At 47.5% G+C, this 20119-nt stretch overlaps 1 protein-coding gene across 2 annotated transcripts in view; it reads left to right on the forward strand.

The window, feature by feature from the left end:
* Nucleotides 1–335: 335 nt before the first annotated feature.
* BMS1 (BMS1 ribosome biogenesis factor) overlaps nucleotides 336–20119 on the forward strand; it is a 45059-nt gene continuing 25275 nt past the window's right edge. Inside the window, exons 1-10 of one of the 2 annotated variants that reach the window (XM_040434776.1) lie at nucleotides 336–423; nucleotides 4607–4790; nucleotides 5638–5828; nucleotides 7926–8005; nucleotides 15392–15580; nucleotides 15691–15833; nucleotides 17287–17408; nucleotides 17548–17744; nucleotides 18063–18202; nucleotides 19269–19927. In XM_040434776.1, coding sequence (XP_040290710.1) covers nucleotides 4621–4790; nucleotides 5638–5828; nucleotides 7926–8005; nucleotides 15392–15580; nucleotides 15691–15833; nucleotides 17287–17408; nucleotides 17548–17744; nucleotides 18063–18202; nucleotides 19269–19927 — 1891 coding nt within the window. In that variant the 5' untranslated portion in view covers nucleotides 336–423; nucleotides 4607–4620. Of the gene's footprint in view, nucleotides 429–4606; nucleotides 4791–5637; nucleotides 5829–7925; nucleotides 8006–15391; nucleotides 15581–15690; nucleotides 15834–17286; nucleotides 17409–17547; nucleotides 17745–18062; nucleotides 18203–19268; nucleotides 19928–20119 lie in introns of both variants that reach the window. The other variant, XM_040434777.1, reaches the window with a different exon arrangement.

Consider the following 20119-nt stretch of genomic DNA (forward strand, 5'->3'; position numbering starts at 1 on the left):
TTTTGCACAAGGGGTCTGTCCGGATTACTAGCCGTGTCTGGTGTAAGAATCCAAATACTAGGAGCCCTCGGCCGTGAAGACAGGCATTAGTGCAGTCTACGCCCTTATTGTATCTCTCGGGTGACAACCATGCGCCAGCATTACATGACTTCCACCAGTTGTCTTGAAGTCATACTGCGGACACAATCAATACTGATGGAATTTCTAGCAGGAGACAGCGGCGGCCCATGATGTGGTAAGAGTGCAGCACCCGGAACCTCCTCACACTGCACCTTCTTCCTTCTGCACTTTGGTTCCGTCGGGGACACGTAACCTGACGTGTGAGAATATCGACGAACACTTCCGGCGGAAGTGGCGCCCACGTGGACTGTGTGAGCGCAGGAAAGTGTGGAGTACAGCCGGGAGTCTGCACGGGTGATAGAAGTAAGGTATAAACATCAGACTGGTGTACTACAAGTCACAGCGTGCCTTTCTAATGGGGCAGTATGTGTAATGGTCCATAGCTTGCGCTGTACAGGTGCGGCGGTGTTAGGGTTGTCTCACGCATTTATCCTGTCGAGGAAATCACTTACTAATGTATTGTGATTGTCCATACTGTCCCTTTCCAGGGTATCACATTATACACTGCTCGTACCCAGGGGTTATGACCACCCTGCAATCCGACAGTGGTGGTCGTGGTTGCACACTATAGAAAAAAATCACAGGCCTGACTGATGGAGTGCGTATAGACCTGCATACACTGCTCATTGCCAGGTGTTATGACCACCCTGTAATCCAGCAGTGGTGGTCGTGCTTGCATATTATAGGAATAAGTGCTGAGCTATGTGCGCTCCTCCCGCGGTCTGGACCACCGGAGAGACTGGGGCTTTTTCCTACAGTGTACAAGCACGACCACCACTGCTGGATAACAGGGTGTTTATAACCCCTGGAAGTGAGTAATGTATAATGTGATGGAAAAATGAATCCAGCCGGCAAAGGAGGCAATATGGACAATCACAATACTTTAGTAAGTGCCGTGTATTACCCTTCCGCTACATGATAAATGACACTTACTGAAGTGAGACAACCCCTTTAAGTCTCCGCCCATTGCACTGTACATGTATGGTGGTGAGCTGTTAAAGGGGTTGCCCATTAAGTGTCTGACCACTAGAGCAGGCTCCATGCTCCCCAGGTATGTGTGTGCTGACACTATATTTCAGTTCTATGGGACTGCCGGGGGTAGCCAGCTACAGACACTCTGCTTTCTCCGGCAGCCACATATAAAGTTACATGGAGTGTCAATGCGTCCCAGGGTTATAGGGCTGTTTCACAGGAGCGAGTCCATTGCGGGAATCACGCTCCGTGTGTGAGTGTGATCCTCCGCTCTGGACTTGCAGGAGCGCACGGTATTATCATGATTTATAATGCTATGTGCCTCTGCTTTCTGAGAGAAAATCTATGGCACACCAATTTTGACTGATATTACAGTGTAGCTTTATTCATTCTTTTTGAACACTTTGTGTCACATTACATCCAATATTATTCAAGGCATAGCATGCGATTATGTACAGTTGTCCCGACGTTTCGGTCACTAATAACCTTTATCAGGGAATCTGCTATCCATGTGCCCAGAAGGAAAGGGATGGTACACATATTATTACACTCCAGAAATACATCCAGGCCCCTCTTGAATTCCTTTATTGTACTCACCATCACCACCTCCTCAGGCAGAGAGTTCCATAGTCTCACTGCTCTTACCGTAAAGAATCCTCTTCTATGTTTGTGTACAAACCTTCTTTCCTCCAGACACAGAGGATGTCCCCTCGTCACAGTCACAGTCCTGGGGATAAATAGATGATGGGATAGATCTCTGTACTGACCCCTGATATATTTATACATAGTAATTAGATCTCCCCTCAGTCTTTTTTCTAATGTGAATAACCCTAATTTTGATAATCTTTCAGGGTACTGTAGTCCCCCCCATTCCAGTTATTACTTTAGTTGCCCTCCTCTGGACCTTCTCCAGCTCTGCTATGTCTGCCTTGTTCACAGGAGCCCAGAACTGTACACAGTACTCCATGTGTGGTCTGACTAATGATTTGTAAAGTAGTAGGAATATGTTCTCATCACGGGCATCTATGCCCCTTTTGATGCAACCCATTATCTTATTGGCCTTGGCAGCAGCTACCTGACACTGGTTTTTGCAGCTTAGTTTGCTGTTTATTAAAATTCCTAGGTCCTTTTCCATGTCAGTGTTAGGGTCCATTCACACGTCCGTTTTTTCTTTCCTGATCTGTTCCGTTTTTTGCGGATCAGATCAGGACCAGTTCTGGACCCATTCATTTTCAATGGGTCCTGGAAAAAATCCGACAACACAATGTGTGCTGTCCGTTTCCGTTGTTCCGTTCCGCATGTCCGATTAAATATAAAACTTGTCCTATTCTCTTCCGCAAAAATTGGATCCTGGTACAATACAAAGTCAATGGATCCGCAAAAAACGGAAGACATTCGGATGTTATTACGTATCTCATGCGTTTTATGCGGATTCCGTTCCTGGAAATTACATTTTAATTTTTATTTTTTTTATTTTTTATTTTTTTTCAAAGAAATCCAAACAACTTTATTTGCTTATTGAAATTTATACATGTTTCCGTTTTTTGCGGATCCGCAAAAAACGGATGACATACGGAAACATTTTCAGGAACAACGGATCCGCAAAAAACGGACCGAAAATCGGGATATAGAAAAAATACTGACGTGTGAATGTAGCCTTACCGAGTGTTTTACCATTTAGTATGTACGGGTGACTTGGATTATTCCTTCCCATGTGCATAACCTTACATTTGTCAGTGTTAAACCTCATCTGCCACTTATCTGCCCAAGCCTCCAATCTATCCAGATCGCTCTGTAGTAGTATACTGTCCTCTTCAGTGTTAATTACTTTACACAGTTTAGTGTCATCTGCGGAAATGTATACTTTACTATGCAAGCCTTCTACAAGATCATTAATAAATATACTGAAGAGAATAGGGCCCAATACTGACCCCTGAGGTACTCCACTAGTGACAGTGACCCAATCTGAGTATGTACCGTTAATAACCACCCTCTGTTTTCTATCATTGAGCCAGTTACTTACCCACTTACAGACGTTTTCTCCCAGTCCGAGCATTCTCATTTTATATACTAACCTTTGATGTGGTACAGTGTCAAATGCTTTGGAGAAGTCCAGATACACGACATCCATTGATTCGCCGCTGTCAAGTCTAGAACTTACCTCCTCATAGAAACTGATTAAATTAGTTTGACATGACCGATCCCTCACGAAGCCATGCTGATATGGCGTTATTTGCTTATTTCCGTTGAAATGCTCTAAGATAGCATCTCTCAGAAAACCTTCAAACAGTTTACCCACAACAGATGTTAAACTTACCGGCCTATAGTAATATCAGTCAAAATTGGTGTGCCATAGATTTTCTCTCAGATATCTACTTATCCCTCTGTGAGCACCCACCTTCAAGAAGGTGTGCAGATCTCAATTACCAAAGCATGTGCCTCTGCTTGACCTTATTTCTACAGAATCATACTGACAGCTTTATGTCACTGATTCTGTCGAAATAAGGTCAAGCAGAGGCACATGGCATTATAAATCATGATAATGCTGTGCGCTCCTGCAAGTCCAGAGCGGAGGATCACACTCACACACTGAGCATGATTCCCGCAATGGACTCGCTCCTGTGAAACAGCCCTTACCCCTGCCGGTCACACACCTAACCCCTTTCCTGTGTATAGGGGATAAATTGTAAAGGGGCAATCCTTCAGAGGGGGTTTCCCTCAACTGCCATGTATCACCATTTAGCTGACACCTACTGAACCCTCGCTTTCTGTACTGTAAGAAGCTTTGCACCTCATCACGAGGGGACAGGTTTTTATTCACTAGAGGGAAACAATAAAGCAGTTTCCTAGAGAAATATTCGGTTTAGTATTTTATGTAATATCCATTTTAAGAATTTTGTCAGCCATTACAGCTTCAGTATGACACCCGACACCCTCTCTGATCAGTTGTGTTCAGCGGGTTCCAGCAGGGGTGCACCTAGCCTTTCTGCTGCCTGAGGCAAAAACTGAAACCGCGGCTACCCCCCCCCACCACCACCAATGCTAATTTCTTAACCTAACCCCTTTGCCACAAGGAAAGCGCTCATTGCCCATGGCCCTTCTGCTGCCCCCATCTTGCCTCTACCTGGTGCTGCCTCATCGGCGCACCCCTGGGTTCCAGAAAGTAGCCAGTGCATGTAGCTGGAAGCAGACGTTTAGGAGGATAGGTCATCACTATCTAGAGTGTGGACAAATCCCTTTAAGGGCTCATGCACACAAATGTATTTTTGGCGGATTGGATGTGGATCCATTCACTTCAATCAGGCCGCAAAAGATGCGGAGAACACCGTGTGCTGTCTGCATCCATATGTCCATTCTGTGGCATCCACAAAAATATAGAACATGTCCTTTTCTTAAGGTAAGCTTATTAGAAATTTTGTTTTCCCATTGGTAGGCATGTTAAAGCCAGAGAGCCCCTTTAATCCCTTCCTGTATATTGGACATAAATATTTTTAAGCTGCTTTATATTCCACAGATCAAGATTGAAAGATGGAGGAAAAGGAGCAAAAGAAACATCGCAAGAAAAACAGCGGGGCCAAAGCCAACAAGAAGCGGAAGCGGCATCAAGCAGAGGGCGAAACTGAGGAAGATGCCAGGAAGAGAAACCCCAAAGCCTTTGGCGTGCAGTCTGCTGTGCGCATGGCCCGAAACTTCCACAGGTAAAGGAAATGATGCTGTGAGAAGGATCAGGATCCACCCTCTCTCCATTCTGGCTTGTGTGGCTACTGGGGGAAGAGAAATCCCTCACTTACTACTACCATGCTGCATAGATGAGTCCGCAGATACCATGACTAAATGATGCACACCCGTGCTTGGGTAGTCTGAGACACTGCTCACATGAGAACAGGGGATAGTGTCTACTGATGGTGGGATGTTCTGTGGCCATTTTGGGGGGAAGAAGGGTCCAGGAATTGGCAGATTTGTGGTAACTTTACTAAGCATTCCATGTTAATTCTTGTCAGATTCGGGTGTCACCTTAAGGGCCTGTTCACATGGAGTGTTTTGGTGCTGATTTTGGAGAGTTTCCACTTCAAAATCAGCTCTAAAAACACCTCAAAACAGCCTCCTATTCATTACAATGGGAAACAGCACTTGCCATTTTTTACACATGAAATAAAGCAGCAGCGTGTGCTATGTTGGGTCAGAATCGGCGCTGACTCTCCCATTGAAGTAAATAGGAAGATAAAATAAACGGCTCCATATAAGGCCATGCGTTTTTGTGCGTTTTTCTGCTCATTTTCTGAGGCAGATCTGCTTCAGAAATCTCAAGCTGAACTGGCCTTTAGGGTCTCTGCTGAGCAGAATGCCATTCGGTCATTTTCAGATGGCGAGTCGACAGCTGAGACCCTATTGGGTGTGGGCACTTGCTTATGAAGGGTAGAGGTGGGGTTCCCTGGTCCTCTAGCAGGCATGTTGTCCTGTGGTTCCAATTTCTTGGAGTTATATATTATTGTTGCTGCACTCCGTTATGTAGCTTTGAAGATTCACATTAGTTTCTGTTCATAGGACACAAGATATTAAGATGAAGAAGCATCACATACCAGTAGTGGACCGTACTCCCTTGGAGCCACCTCCTGTCGTCGTGGTAGTTGTTGGGCCCCCAAAAGTTGGAAAGAGTACACTGATTCGCTGCTTGATTAAAAACTTTACCAAGCAAAAACTCTCTGAGATCCGCGGACCTGTTACAATCGTCTCTGGTAAGAATGAATCTTTTAGTGAAGGATGTGCTGAGAAATTTCTGATACATAAAATGACATCTAAACCGCTATTGACAGTTCGTTTAGGCCGGGGGTTCAGTTTAGTGTGTTTTGATCTTGGCCACTAGGTGGCAGTGTTCTATTTCAAATCTTTCTGAAGCCCAGGACTTGTCACTTTCTAATATTAGTTACTTCCAGACTTTTTTCTTTAGAAACCGTACTTGGCCATTTCCATCTGTTCCATAGCATTTGAATGAAGTGACACCACATATACACTAATGCTGCTTCATTCAAACTCCTCCACACTGCGTATGTGTGGAGGATGCAGACCCCTTGTTCTAGTGACTGTTGAGGGTTCCAGTGGGCGATGGGACACACCACCTCTCCTGTGGATATGTGATAAATGTAGATTGTGAGACACCCCCTTTAATTTGCACCTATCCTGATTTACAGCCTGCATTACAGTACAGAGCCACATTCATCATTCTGTAGGCCTCAAGTAGAAATCTCCCAGCATATCCCGCAGCTTTAAAGTCTACAGAGTGTATCTTCTATGACTTATGGCCCTATTAGACCAAACCATTTGCAGGCCAATTATTTGGAACTAGCATTCATAATTAGGAACCCTCATTCCCAATGATTTGCTCATAGAATCATGCTGCTGTTTAGCTGGTAAATGAGCAAATGCACGTTTGTTGGCTTATTAGCATTTTTCATCTGGACGAAAATACACACATCTTTCTGTGTGATCAGGGATGTACTGCCGATAATCCATAAAATTACGGTCACAATAGTTCCTCCCCAATTCACTTTTTATCAGCCGGTGTAATAGGCCACTGCAAATGATGGATGTGTTTATTTTCCGTCGGCTCTTGTCCTGTCTGAACATCAGTCAGTCTAATAGTCCCCTTCATTGTCTTTGAACCAGGGACTGTATATTAATCTGATGCATTATTCAAGCACAGCTAAGCTTTTAGGGGTAAGTCCTTGTATCATCTATGCTATTACCCATTTAAGTCAGTGGGTAAAAAAACGGAGAAAAACAGATGGGATACCACCTGAACTGTATAGTTAGTATTGGGTGGAAATGTTCTATCGAAGACCCTTGACCAAAATCAGTGATAAGCAGGTGTTCTAGTAATTCTGGAAAATCAGTTCTCACCTCTCCTGTGTTCTCCCCTCTCCCTTATACTCGGTATCTTCAAGCTGCTCCAAGGCCCTTAGTTACAATGTCTGAAACAAGCTCGGTAGTGAAAACCAGAGGAGGAAGTTCACTACTGGACATGTCTGCAGTCATCTCAGAACTACTAGACCAGGAAGACTGCATTAACGGGGTTGTCTTTACACAGGAGTCCGCAGCCTGCTTCTGCCATGGAAAGATTCATACTTGCCTACTCCCCACTGCTGTGGTCCTGCATGTCAGCTCTCACGTGTCCATCTTCCGGTCCAGGGCTTGTTTAATTCATCTTCGGCATGATCATCTGTTCCGCTGCATTCAATGACTGGCTTCAGTGGTGATGTGTGTTTTGTGGACAAGTCACTCTAAAGCCTCTCATTGGCTGCAGCAGAGCATGTGATTTCTAGAGAGGAAGTAAAGAAACTGTGGACCGGAAGATGGGCACACAAGAGCCAGTACTCAGGACCGGAGCTGCAGATACCAGGTAAGTATGAATCTTTCCATAGTGGAGACAGGCTGTGGGCTTCTGTGAAAAGTTATTTATTCCCAGGCAACCCTTTCATGATGGCACTGAATATAGCAGCTCCACTTTTTACAGGTTTCTTTTATTTCTGTTTAGACATCCACACGATTCTCTGCATTTCCAGGACTTACACATACTGCTTTTCTAACCTTTTCTGAGGACAAATTCATAGACATCTAAGTAGCCTGAATACTTACATGATAGTAAGAAAAAGCCCTTTCACCATTTCACTACAGGAAATGTGTTACTACTGGATTATTGGCCATTCATGAAGGAGTCAGAGCTGGAGTCAGATTGTGATAAAATGCAGGAATCGGATTCAGGACTTTGGCTTACCGATTCCGTGGATGTCATTATAATCACGTATTTGAACTCTGTCTAATATTTTTCTTTTTAGGAAAGAAAAGACGTCTTACCATTATCGAATGTGGATGTGACATCAACTCAATGATTGATTTGGCAAAAGTTGCTGACCTGGTGAGCAATATGACATCTCCTAAACATGCCCTGCCAGCTATTAATATTGTAATCTCCCACTAGGTGGAAGGGGGCAATCATGGAGGTACACGTCCATTGTTGCCTAGTTTTCTCCTAACAATTTTTAGGCATAAAACCAGCGGTTCATAGCTGGGTTTTTAAATGAGCACATATTTAAAAAAATAAATAAATGAAAGTTATATTTTCTCGCCCAGTTTCCTTGGGGGACACAGAAGACCTTGGGTATAGCTCATCTCCATAGGAGGCGTGACACTAAGTGAAGACTGTTAAGCCCCTCCTCCACAGCTATACCCTCAGCCTGGAGAGAGAGACTGCCAGTTTTTGCTTAGTGTCCAAGGAGGCAAGACACTCCCTGCTCTGCAGGGCTGTTTTCTCCTTGTTTAAATTTTAGATTTTTACTTTTTTCTTTTCTTTTTGTTCCAGATCATCAGGGATAACAGAGACGCACTAGACCTCTCTGTTCTCCCGGGGTTGAGCTGCGCCAGTGCCGGTCACCCGCACTGCTGCCTCCCCCACAGAAGGCAAGGTGGATCAGGGCAGCCCAGCTCCCCTACATCCCGCCAGCGCAAGGGTCGCCCGCACGCCAAGTCCCTCTTCCAGCGTCCTGCCACTACGGTGCCAGTAGCTGAAGGGGCGACCCTGCTGGAACGGACCGAGGGTGAAGACGGCTGTGGTAAGAGAGAGGCTTCTCCAGCCCTACGTTCCCCTCCCTGGCCTCCTGCGTGCTGGACCCCCATGCTGGTCCCGGCTGGACCTACGCTGGCCCCTGGGGTGCCGTAGGTGAACAGCCATGTTTCTGGCTCCAGGGCTGTCGCTCATATCTAGCTGTTGCCCAATAATTATATAGCCCCACACCACCACCATACTGGTGACCGCGGGGCGACAATACAATGCCCCTCCATAGGGGATTGCACAGGGGTGAGCATTGCATTGCTGTGGAGGAATATAGGGCCAGAGACCTGCTCCTAGCTGCCCCTAACACAGGGGTTATGCCGACCCTCCCCCTTACCGGTCGCAGATTCAGTACAGGGGGCCCGCGCTAGCTGCCCCTGTCTCTCCTCTACGGGTGCCTGTCCATTAGGGCAGGGGGTGCAGTGCTGGACTTCAGGGTCTCCCTCCTTACCGGTGTGCTAGGGCCAAGGGGCCGCTCCAGACGCTGCCGGACGCAAGGACCTCGCGGCCTGCATGTGTGAACGCGATGCTCCAACAGGCCCCAGCCGACTGCTGATGCTTCCGGTCGGCCGGGTGCCGCAAACTTTGACCCAGGCTTTGGCCTGCTCGACCGCAATCCGGTCCTCTGTCTCTGCCGGCCCGCGGGGTGGGCACCCGCGGCCGTTGGTACATGCGTCAGCCGGCTCCCTCCAGGTCCCGGCTGACCGTCGTTGCCTCCTGGCCGGCCGGGCGCCGCAAAAATCTAGGCCCCGGCTTCGTGACCTACTAGGCCGCAAAATTCCGGCCTCGGTTGGAGGGGGCGGGAACGTCTCGCGGCGCGAATTCTTCCCGCCCGCAGGTCCCCCGCCCCCCAGGGGATCGCAGCGCCGCCCCCCAGGCCGGATCTTTGTTAACCTGTTGGGTACCGGCCATCTCCAAGGGCCGGCTCCCATCTAGAGGACCCTCTATGTTCTGGTGGGCTTCCTAATAAGCCTGTACGAGGCTGTGCCCCTGTATGGTGGCCCCTTTCTTGTCTCAAGAGTGGTTGTGTTTTAAAAAAAAAAAAAAAAAAGGGCTTCCATGGCGGGAATGGCTGCGCGGGATGCTGCAGCATGATACAGTAGTGCTGGCCGCACGCTATGCCCCCCTTCCGTAGGCAGCATGTCGCGCTCCCCGGCTGCAGTGCTGGCCAGCTGCATGTCTCCTTTTTAGGCGGACCCTTGCCATCTCCCGGGATACGGCGCTGGCCAAGTGTAGGCGCCCCTCTTCCGCCCGTTCTATGGCAGGACGTCACCTCTCCAGTTATGGTGCTGGCCATGGGCATGAACCCCTTCCTAAGTGGAATTCTGCGCTCTCTGGCCGCAGGCTGGCCATGTGCATAACTCCCTTCTATAGGTGGAATACTACATTCACCGGATCGGTGCTGACCATGGCACGACACCCCCCTTCCTTAGGGGAACGCTGCACTCACTGGATTTAATGCTGGACAGGTGCATGACCCCCTTCTGGGGCGGAATAATTGCACTCTCACCGGATACAGTGCTGGCCATGTGCACGACCCCCCTCCTTAGGGGAACGCGGCACTCTCACTGGATTCCCTGCCGGCCATGTGTGTAACCCCCTTCTTAGGCGGTACGCTGCACTCTCGCTTGTTCGCTGTCGGCCATGTGTATGAAACCCTTCTATAAGAGGAACTCCGCACTCTCGCCAGATGCGGTGCTGGCCATGTGCACGTCCCCCTTCCATAAGCGGAACACTGCACTCTTACTGGATTCACTGCCGGCCATGTGCATGACTCCCTTTCATAAGCGGAATGCTGCACTCTCATTGGTTTTGCTGCCGGCCTTGAGCATGCCTCCTTCTCTCAGGCGGCATACATACACTCTTACTGGCTGGGGTTGTTCTCTCGCGGTAGGTTGCTGGCCACGTGCCTGACCCTCTTCCATGGTTGGGTGCTTGCACTCTCACCGGATCCGCTGCCGGCTATATGCATGGCCCCCTTCCGTGGGCGGTGTTCCGCACTCTCGCTGGATTGCTGCCGGCATGGCCATGCCTCCTCTCCTCAGGCGACATCCATGCACTTTCACTGACTGGGTGTTATTGTGCCAGCACGTTGCCGGCCAGGTGCATGACCCCCATCCATGGCGGGATGCTCGCGCTCTCCTGGGATGCGATGCTGGCCATGTGCACCCCCCCCCTTCTGGGAGGATCACTGCACTTTCACCGAATACGTTGCGGGCCGTGAGCATGGCTCTAACAGGGGTGCGCTGCTTGCACTCCCTTTGGAAATGGTGCTGGCCTTGTGCAGACCACTTCTCATTCCATGGGCGGAAATTTGTATGCTCTCGAGATTCACGGCTGTCCTTGTGTATGCTGTACTGGACGTTCCCCTTTCATGGGCGGAGTAGTTGCACTCTCACAAAATTCGGTGTTGGGTAGATTATTGCACAATCATTTAATGCTAGGATAATCCAGTGCATGCCCCCCTTTTCACCAGGTCCTTTTGGTGCGGGCCTTTGCACTCTTGCCATCTGCAGATTTTGCCAGGTACCTTCCCCCCTTTTTCCGGGCGGACTGCTTGCGTTCCATCGCATGCTGGTACTGGTCTTGTGCATAACTCCTTTTCAGGTTGCACTTTACATTTCCGTGGATACTGTGGGACGCTGTGGCTGTGCGCTCTGTGCGTTGTTTGGGCCGTGTATGCCTTCTCCTCCCGTGGGTGGGTTGGCCTTCTCGCTGCCTGCAGGGTTGCTAGTACGTATGCCTCCCTTCTTCCTGCGACATACTTTTTTTCTCTTGGGGTGAGGTTGCTTGTCGCAAGCTTTGCACTCTTCTCTGAGGAGATCATTCTGTCCACTTATGAGCCCAAGGTGTTGTTGTCCAACACGCAACAATGAATGCTCAATGTATTCACAGCTGTATATCTTGTATATACGTAGACGAGCTCTGCTGGCTCGCTATTGCACTGAGCTGAGTGGTACCCTTTTTTCTGGTGTGGTCCCGTTGTGTCGGCACCCACCTTGTTCGTTGGCCTTTCCACCTGGGGAGTGTTCGGGGTTCCTTGATGCGTACCCATTCGTCATCCTGTGACATTGTTTCCCCACGCAACCGGTCGGGGTCGAGAGTGTTGTCTGCAGTGCCGCTCGACTTCTACGTTGGCTCTGGCGGGACTACGGTTCCCTCGCCTACTACCATTTCCTCCTCTCGGATGCAGTGTGGTATGGGTCCTTCCTATTGGCGCCCTTTGCGCTTCAGTCTGTTGCTACCAGGTTCAGACTGCTCCTCTCGGGTAGGTCACCCAACTCTTCTTGGGTGCTTGATTATCCAGGTCCTGGGGACCTCCACTTTTGGTTTCTTCAGGGTATTCGCCTGCTGCGAGGCGGTGTGCAGGTCGTCTCACAGAGTAGCGGGGATTCGGCTCTGCTTTTCCTCGCCGGCTCGGTTTTTTGGCTTCTGCTTTGGGTTTGTCGCTCCAATATGGCTTCTGCCCCGGCCAGGCCTCAGAGGCTGTTCCGTCGTTGCCCCCCCCCCCCCCCTCTGGGGTGAGCATGGTTGTTCAATTGGATGGTTCCGGTGTTACTTGCGGTCTCGTACCATCTCCCTCGTTCTCGCTGGCAGTACTAGCTGTTTGCCGGGCCTACCGCGTTTTGTCCTCCCACTGGGTGCAGATTGCCTTTCCATTCTGGGCATATGGTCCTGCGGGACTTACTTTCTCGGTAACTTGGGAGGACTACCCTTCGGTCAAGATTGTCCTTGGATCTCCCACACCGGGACTGTAGAACTCCTTTCTTTGGTGGCTACATCGACTTGGACTTGGCCTGGCTTGTCTGGGCATCTGTCGGATGCTGGGCAGACCCTTCCGGTTTCTTCCGTCTGTCCTTCTGCCCCCCCACTCCGGTTGGATACGGGACTATGTTGTTCGGGGGCCGACAGGACCGTGTTTTTCCGATCCTTCGGCCGTGTTACTGGTCTGCGCCTGATCACATTGGGTTTTCTCCCGCTTGCTGGGTGATTCCTGCGAGCACGCTAGTGTTCGCTCCCGACTGTGCTTCGTCCGGGTTTGGTTGTCGGACTTAGGGTTCTTACCTGGGGTTTTGTGGGAAGCGGGGCATTCCCCCACTCTGCCTTTCTCTCCCTTGTTTTTGTCTTTCTCTAGTCCGGTCTGACCCTGGGACTGGGACTCTGTTACTTGAAGTGTCAAGTGTCTGCGCTGTCCTTCCCCTTCCAGCGTTTCCTGGCCCTCCTGGGCCTTGTCATGACCTTCTTCCACAGAGTGGCTCTTTGGTTCCTCTTTACCGTTTTCCTGGTTCCGCCCTGGGAACTACATACTGAGCTCTCGGCGCTCCAATCTTTCCCTTGGAGCCGTTGCAGAAGTTCTCCCTACTCCTTCTGTCCTGTACAGTTGTGTTTCTGTTGCCATCATGTCTGACGGGTGCCTGATTGGCGGCCCTTCGTGTCTGTGCCTTCTGTCCTTTTCCAGGACAGGGCTGTTCTCCGTTCTGTCCCTTCCTTCCTTCTGAAGGTGGTATCTGCCTTCTTATCAACGAGGCTTTCGTCCTTTTCCTCCCATCCCCGGGAACGGACGCTTTACCGTTTGGAGGTTGTTGGGCCTTGCAGTTGTTTACTTGGAGATCTCCGACTCTGGTCGGCGTTCGGTCTCTTGTGTTTCCAGGAGGTCAGTGCAAAAGGTTGGTGGCCTCCAGGGTGGCTTCCTCCGCTTTCTCAGAGTGGCTTTTGCTGTGGTTATCGCACCAATGGCAGGGTTCTGCTTTCGGTGTCACCGTTCATTTCACCAGAGCGGTCGGTGCCTCCTGGGGCGGAGGCATTAGGTTTCGGCCATTTATTTGTGCAAGGCGGTCACTTCTTCCTTGCACACCTTACCGAGTTCCACAGGGTGCATACTCGGGCTTCGGCGTATGCTGCCTTGGGCCGCCTGGTCTGCAGGCGGTGGTTTCTTGATGCCTTCGGGTGCTTCGCCTTGGTGCTGTGGTCCCTCCCCTCTTGGACTGCTATTGAACGTCCCAAGGTCTTCTGTGTCCCCCAAGGAAACTGGGCGAGAAAACGAGATTTTTGTATAACTTACCAGTAAAATCTCTTTCTCGCTCTTTCCTTGGGGGACACAGCACCCACCCTTTCTTGTTTTTTCTTTACACGGTTTCCGAGTTTGTTTTACCCGTTGGGTAGTTGGCTTGTTGGTTCCACTTTTGGACTTTGCCTTTTCTCACTACTTGGACACGCAACTGGCAGTCTCTCTCTCCAGGCTGAGGGTATAGCTGTGGAGGAGGGGCTTAACAGTCTTCACTTAGTGTCACGCCTCCTATGGAGATGAGCTATACCCAAGGTCTTCTGTGTCCCCCAAGGAAAGAGCGAGAAAGAGATTTTACTGGTAAGTTATACAAAAATCTCGTTTTATTTAAATCCAAGGCAAGCAGGGTATTAAATATCAGCCAGTTGTATATTAGTAGTAACTAATACCCCCCACCTTTGTCAGGTGAACAAAGAATTCAGACCAACCTTTCTGACCCTTGTCCTTTTTCACAGTGATGCAAAGGGATGCTTAGCCTTGGAATGTAGTTCATCAGTCCATGCAGATGCAGCAGTGCTGACTTTGTAATGTAGCTATTCTTTACTGCCCTGTTGTATTACTCAATAAATGTAAACGTATATGGGAAGATTTAGCGCGATCCACTCGCCAATAAAGGCTGTATTAATAGCTAGGATCCTGACTCCAAATCTGATATGATGTTTGCATGGTTTTTCTGCGGCTACTCCAGTTTCCTCCCACACTCCAAAGAGATACTGATGGGGAACTACGATTGTGAGCCCCATTGGGAACCTTGAGGCCGTTGGATGATAATTTCTATCTTCAGAGTCATGGCTGTCTTTAGGTCCCATTAGATGGGACAATCCAGCAGTTCCTTCCCGGTAATCGCCTGCTCATCTTTAAGGCAACCATGCCAGCTTCCCCACAGTATTGGGAGGAACCATACAGACAGCTTGATCTGCTGCAGGCAAAGAGTTAGCTGCCTACACAAATGATCAAATTACCTGACAAACGAGTGTTTTGAACCAGCACCTTTACAGTGCCAGATAATCGCTAACACGCGTTCCTGTAAATGATTGCTAGTGATTATCTGGTGGATTCTTGGCCTGTGTTGACACCTTAGTGTTACCATTCTGCTTGCCATAAGATGTATCCCTGAAGGTTAGGCTACTTTCACACTGGCGTTTTGGCTTTCCGTTTGTGAGATCCATTCAGGGCTCTCAAAAGCGGTCCAAAACGGATCAGTTTTGTACTAATGCTTTCTGAATGGAAAAAGATCCGCTTAGACTGCATCAGTTTGCCTCCGTTCAGTCACCATTCCGCTCTGGAGGCGAACACCAAAACGTTGCCTGCAGCGTTTTGCTGTCCGCCTGACGAAGCGGAGCCAAACTGATCCGTCCTGGCACACAATGTAAGTCAATGGGGACGAATCCGTTTTCTCTGACATAATCTGGCACAATAGAAAATGGATCCGTTTTCTCTCCGTTCATGACGGATGCATGCAATTGTATTATTGTAACTGAAACGTTTTTGCAGATCCATGACGGATCCGCAAAAAACGCTAGTGTGAAAGTAGCCAAATACAACAGTGTCCAGTCTCTACTCAGTGTCAGAGTGGTTAGTTGCTCTCTTGCTAAGTGTCAACACTAACCAGTTTTCTTCTCACTCAGGTTCTCATGCTCATAGATGCTAGCTTTGGTTTTGAAATGGAGACCTTTGAGTTCTTAAATATTTGCCAGGTCCATGGCTTTCCCAAAATAATGGGTGTCTTGACCCACCTGGACTCCTTTAAGAATAACAAACAGCTGCGCAAGGTCAAGAAGAGGCTGAAGCACAGGTTTTGGACAGAAGTCTATCAGGTGCGCTCTCTCTCGCTCACACTCTCTCTCACTCACACTCCATGGTACACTTGCAGGGTGTAACATTATGTGCTTTGTTGGCATGACAAAAGGTTATATTTGCTTTTCAGGGTGCAAAGCTTTTCTATCTGTCTGGAATGGTTTATTCAGAATATCAAAAGCAAGAAATACGTAATCTGGGGAGGTTCATCTCTGTGATGAAGTTTCGCCCTCTGGTTTGGCAGACATCACATCCTTATGTACTTGCAGACAGGTGAGCTTGATCCAGCTTGTAGGAAGAAAATTGCATGCTGAAGAGAACGCCTTCTTTGACAGGTTTATTGTGTAAAAGAGTGCGTCATTGCGATTCCTTCATACTTGTGTATCGGACTACTGCAGGGTTTATTGGTAGGTTTTCATAAAGAATGACAAGATTGTGTCAACCAGGGCCAACCGGTCCATATGCCCCAGGAGTAGCTCTTTTTGGAAAAGGGAATGTTCAGTTAAGATGATCCTTTTAAAAAAGTACCTGTTAGTTTCCTGAAAGTATTCATTTTGGAGCATCTTTTTTTGGTGTTCCTCCATTATTCATCCTGGAAAAGTATGAATAAATTGACAGCTGAGCAGTATTAGTCCCTTTTGCAGTGGATACACACGTGCAGTCCATCCAGTTAGTGTAGGGATGCACTCTATTGACATGGGGACGTATTGCACGTTGCAGGGTTCTGTGAGAATAGATTTTAGAATTGTTTTTATTAAATGGCATGTACTAAAACAGACATGTCAGAAGCAGTGACAGATCCTCCTTCATTTGTCAAACAAACCTGGGGTTTACAAACTGTCATGAGGGAATAATGAAGGCTGTCCTGTACTACACCTATTATTATGTAGTGTCATTGAAATAGCTTCAGTGTTAATGTAACTTAGAAGAGATTACAAGTCCAAGGCCAGAGGATGCACTACTGAGAAATTATGACAAGTCCCCCCCCTTCTTGTCGTCTTTGTTTCAGACCACCAGACCAGATTGAACATATAGGTTGCCAGACATGTTCACACAGACCCCACACTTCAGACGTTCATGGTTTATTTTCTGGGTATGCCACAAATGTCTGAGGTGGGAAAATGTCTTCAGCCTTATAGACTGTTACTAAGGCTGGGTTCACACTTGAGCGCATTTTATATGCCCGTTTAACGCGCGCTTTTGTCGCGCGTTTTTATGCACGTTTTTTGCAATAGTAAACACTCGTTTTACGCGCATTTGTGTGATTGACTGCAGTGTCCTATGGCCACAAACGCGCGTCAAAACGCCCCAAAGAAGCTCAAGAACTTGCTTGAGCGTAGGGCGTTTTTCAGCGCGTTCAAACGCGCTGTAAAACGCTCAAGTGAGAACCAGGGCCATAGGGAAGCATTGGTTTTCATGTGTTGAGCGTTTTACAGCGCGTTTGAACGTGCTGTAAAAGGCTCAAGTGTGGACCCAGCCTAAATGTCTTTGAGCTGCTGGGTGGACTGGTTACACACTTCTTGTGGATTTGTTTTGTGTAATTGCCTCGAGCATGAGAAAATACCATCATGGGAACCTCAGGGTCTTGATCTCTACTTATAAATTGTCCATTGGATTAGACTGCTCCAAATGTGCAGTTATTCTTGCTAAAATTTAAGCAGCTAAAACAGTGACGCTTTAAAGCCAATTTTTCATGAGGAAAATAATGTTTGCTGTTTTCTCTTAGGATGGAAGATCTGACTAACCCAGAAGATGTCAGGCTAAATCCAAAGATAGACCGGAAAGTCTCATTGTATGGCTACCTTCGGGGGGCCTATTTGAAAAATAAGACCCAAGTTCACATACCAGGTTATTCCTCCATTCCTTACCTTATATCTGTGTCAAGCTTACCTTTGCATTCTTCTTCTTTCTTTTGTCTCCTTTTTCATCTTATCGTTCTTTGATAAATTATAAGATCTGTAGGTTTTATTGAGCTCTCTCTTTGTAGGTGTTGGAGATTTTGCCTTCTCTGAGGTAAGCTTCCTTCCTGACCCGTGCCCCCTCCCAGACCAGCTGAAAAAGCGTTCTCTGAATGAGAAGGAGAAGACAATTTACGCCCCGCTCTCGGGTGTTGGAGGTGTTGTCTATGATAAAGATGCTGTTTATATCGACCTTGGACCAAACTATGCTCAACAAGAACAGCAGGTATGAGATCTAAGCCGGTGCCTGTTTATCTTGTGGGGACACAAGGCTCTCTAAATGGGTTGAGTAAATTACCTGAAAAACATTTTACAAGTTGCCAGTAGATTTTCTGTTCTGAAAATCTATTTCAAGAACCAAAGGTGTTTGGCTGTTACTTAGAGTTGGTGAGCTTCTTTTAAGGTCATTAATGGATGTGAATGCGGTGTGATAATATAATTTGCGTAAATGATTGACTGCACCTTTCCACAAGAGATCTGTAATGCTTTATTGTATTGTGACTACATTGATGGATCTTAATGATTTCATTTTATTTTTCTTCAGAGAGCTGCAAAACCCTCACATGAACTGGTCCAGAGTCTCATTTCAACCAATGTCACCATCGATTCCAAGATGTCCACCAGCAAAGTGTCTTTATTCACTGACTCAAAACCTCTGGGAATGGAGGATGTTGAGAGCAAAGAGTAAGTTCTGTTAATAGATTAATCCGCTTAGTTTAATTAGTAATTTTGATTTGGCAAATATTGAAAAGCTGGCCTGTTGATCAGATTATTAGAGAAGCCAGTCCTTGAGTGATCAATGGTTATCATAGGGGAAGCCATGTCAGGCCACTAATGCCAGACAAACTGCTGACAGACATAGGTAGTGGCAGAGGTTACAGGGAGTTGCATACCTCTGTCTCTTTTAATTACTGTAGTGCTGAGAAATTGAACTTTTTAAGCTGCGGACACAGTTTCTGAAAGTGCCCCAGAGACAAGACCCACTGTGCGTGACAGCTGTGGTGTCCACCCAGGAGACGGCTACAGCTGTCAATCACAGCAGAGTCGAGGGGCTGTGGAGCTTCTCCTACTCTGAGCCTGAAGCACTGGAGCCTGCGGTTTGCCCCTCAATGCACTTCCGGTGCACTTGCAGGAACTGTTCCTGCAGGATTCAAAGCTCATTTTACCAGTATTATGTGATTAATACAGGTAAGAATGAATTACCTCTTGTCCCCAGCCCCTACATATGTCTAACAGACTCTTTTTGATTTGACCACCCGTGTCCATGGGTTGCAATGTTTTGCTTTGCTGTAGCATGTTGATTAGTTGAATTGCCCCTATGGCGCTATTGTTGCAGTATCTGGTCTGCTGCTAATCTGAGTGGACCAGAAGCAATGTTTACTGTAGTCTGGGTGCAGAAGATTGTGCAGCAAATTCAGGACAAATTCTTAGCATGCTCTGTTGTGCGGGATTGTCCAGTATGTGTGGATGGGGTCTAGAAAATTCTATTTACTTGTATTGTGCTGTAAATTGCTGAAGATTTCCAAACCCTACCTTATCCAGCAGCTTTTCTGCCATACGTTTTAAAAACCACCTGCCCTAGACCACCTGAAATGCAGTCATTAAGATCTTACTGACATAGACCGCCAGTGACATGCTCACTAACTGCAGAAGCCTAGAGGTAAATTTGGCAGGAAGTATTGCCTAATGTATGTTTTGTAAGTCTCGAGAAAATGTCTTCATGGTGCCTGGTATTAATGTCATTTATTAGGTTTGAAATGCCAACAGAGGAAAAAGTAATAGATGCTGAAACTGGTCGGGTGCGTCGTAAAGCCGTATTCAAAGGAGACCAAAATCAGGAATTTGATGAGGAAGATGCCGATGAGGAATCTGAAAATGAAGCGAAGGATGATGATGATGATGAAATTGGTGAGGATGATGATGAAGCTGATTTGTCTGGGGAAGAAGATGAAGAAGATGATTGTGAAGATGATGATCAACATCCAAGTCGACGAGTTGCAAATAAAGTTAAAGCAGAGGAACATCTTAAACCAAATAGTTCAGAGATGCCAGCTTTTGCAGACAGCGATGATGACCTGGAGCAGAGTGAGGATGAAACGGCTGAGGAAGAAGACAGTGATGAGAATGATGTTGTGGTAAAGAAAAAGAGGACTTCAACGAAACGGACGTGTTCGGACGATGGAGGTAGAAAATCAACAGCCGCTTTGGATAGTGGGAACTGCACTGGTGAGGATGGCAAATCATCTGATTCTGAAGAAGTAGAAGACATGGCTACTGATGAAGAGCCACCTAAAGGTGTAAATGAAGAATCTGAAAGCACATCTGAAGAGGACAGTGGTGATGAAGAAAACTTATTAAGAGAAGATGAAGACTTCATGGAAGACAGTGATGCCTCTGAAGACACAGCTGGTGAGTTACCCAGTGTCCCTAGAATATCCTCTAAAACTGACCATTCAGAGAAGAAATCCTTTCCATTGATAAAATGCAGTTGTAACTTTTACTTGTCAGTGTCAAAAACCATAACATATGATGAAATGGTATACCCACATGCCGGTGGGTCATTTCAACAGAAAACTGACACTTATATTGTATCATTTCAAG

The sequence above is a fragment of the Bufo bufo genome, chromosome 6 (genome assembly GCF_905171765.1).
Source record: "Bufo bufo chromosome 6, aBufBuf1.1, whole genome shotgun sequence".
Classification (NCBI taxonomy): domain Eukaryota; kingdom Metazoa; phylum Chordata; class Amphibia; order Anura; family Bufonidae; genus Bufo; species Bufo bufo.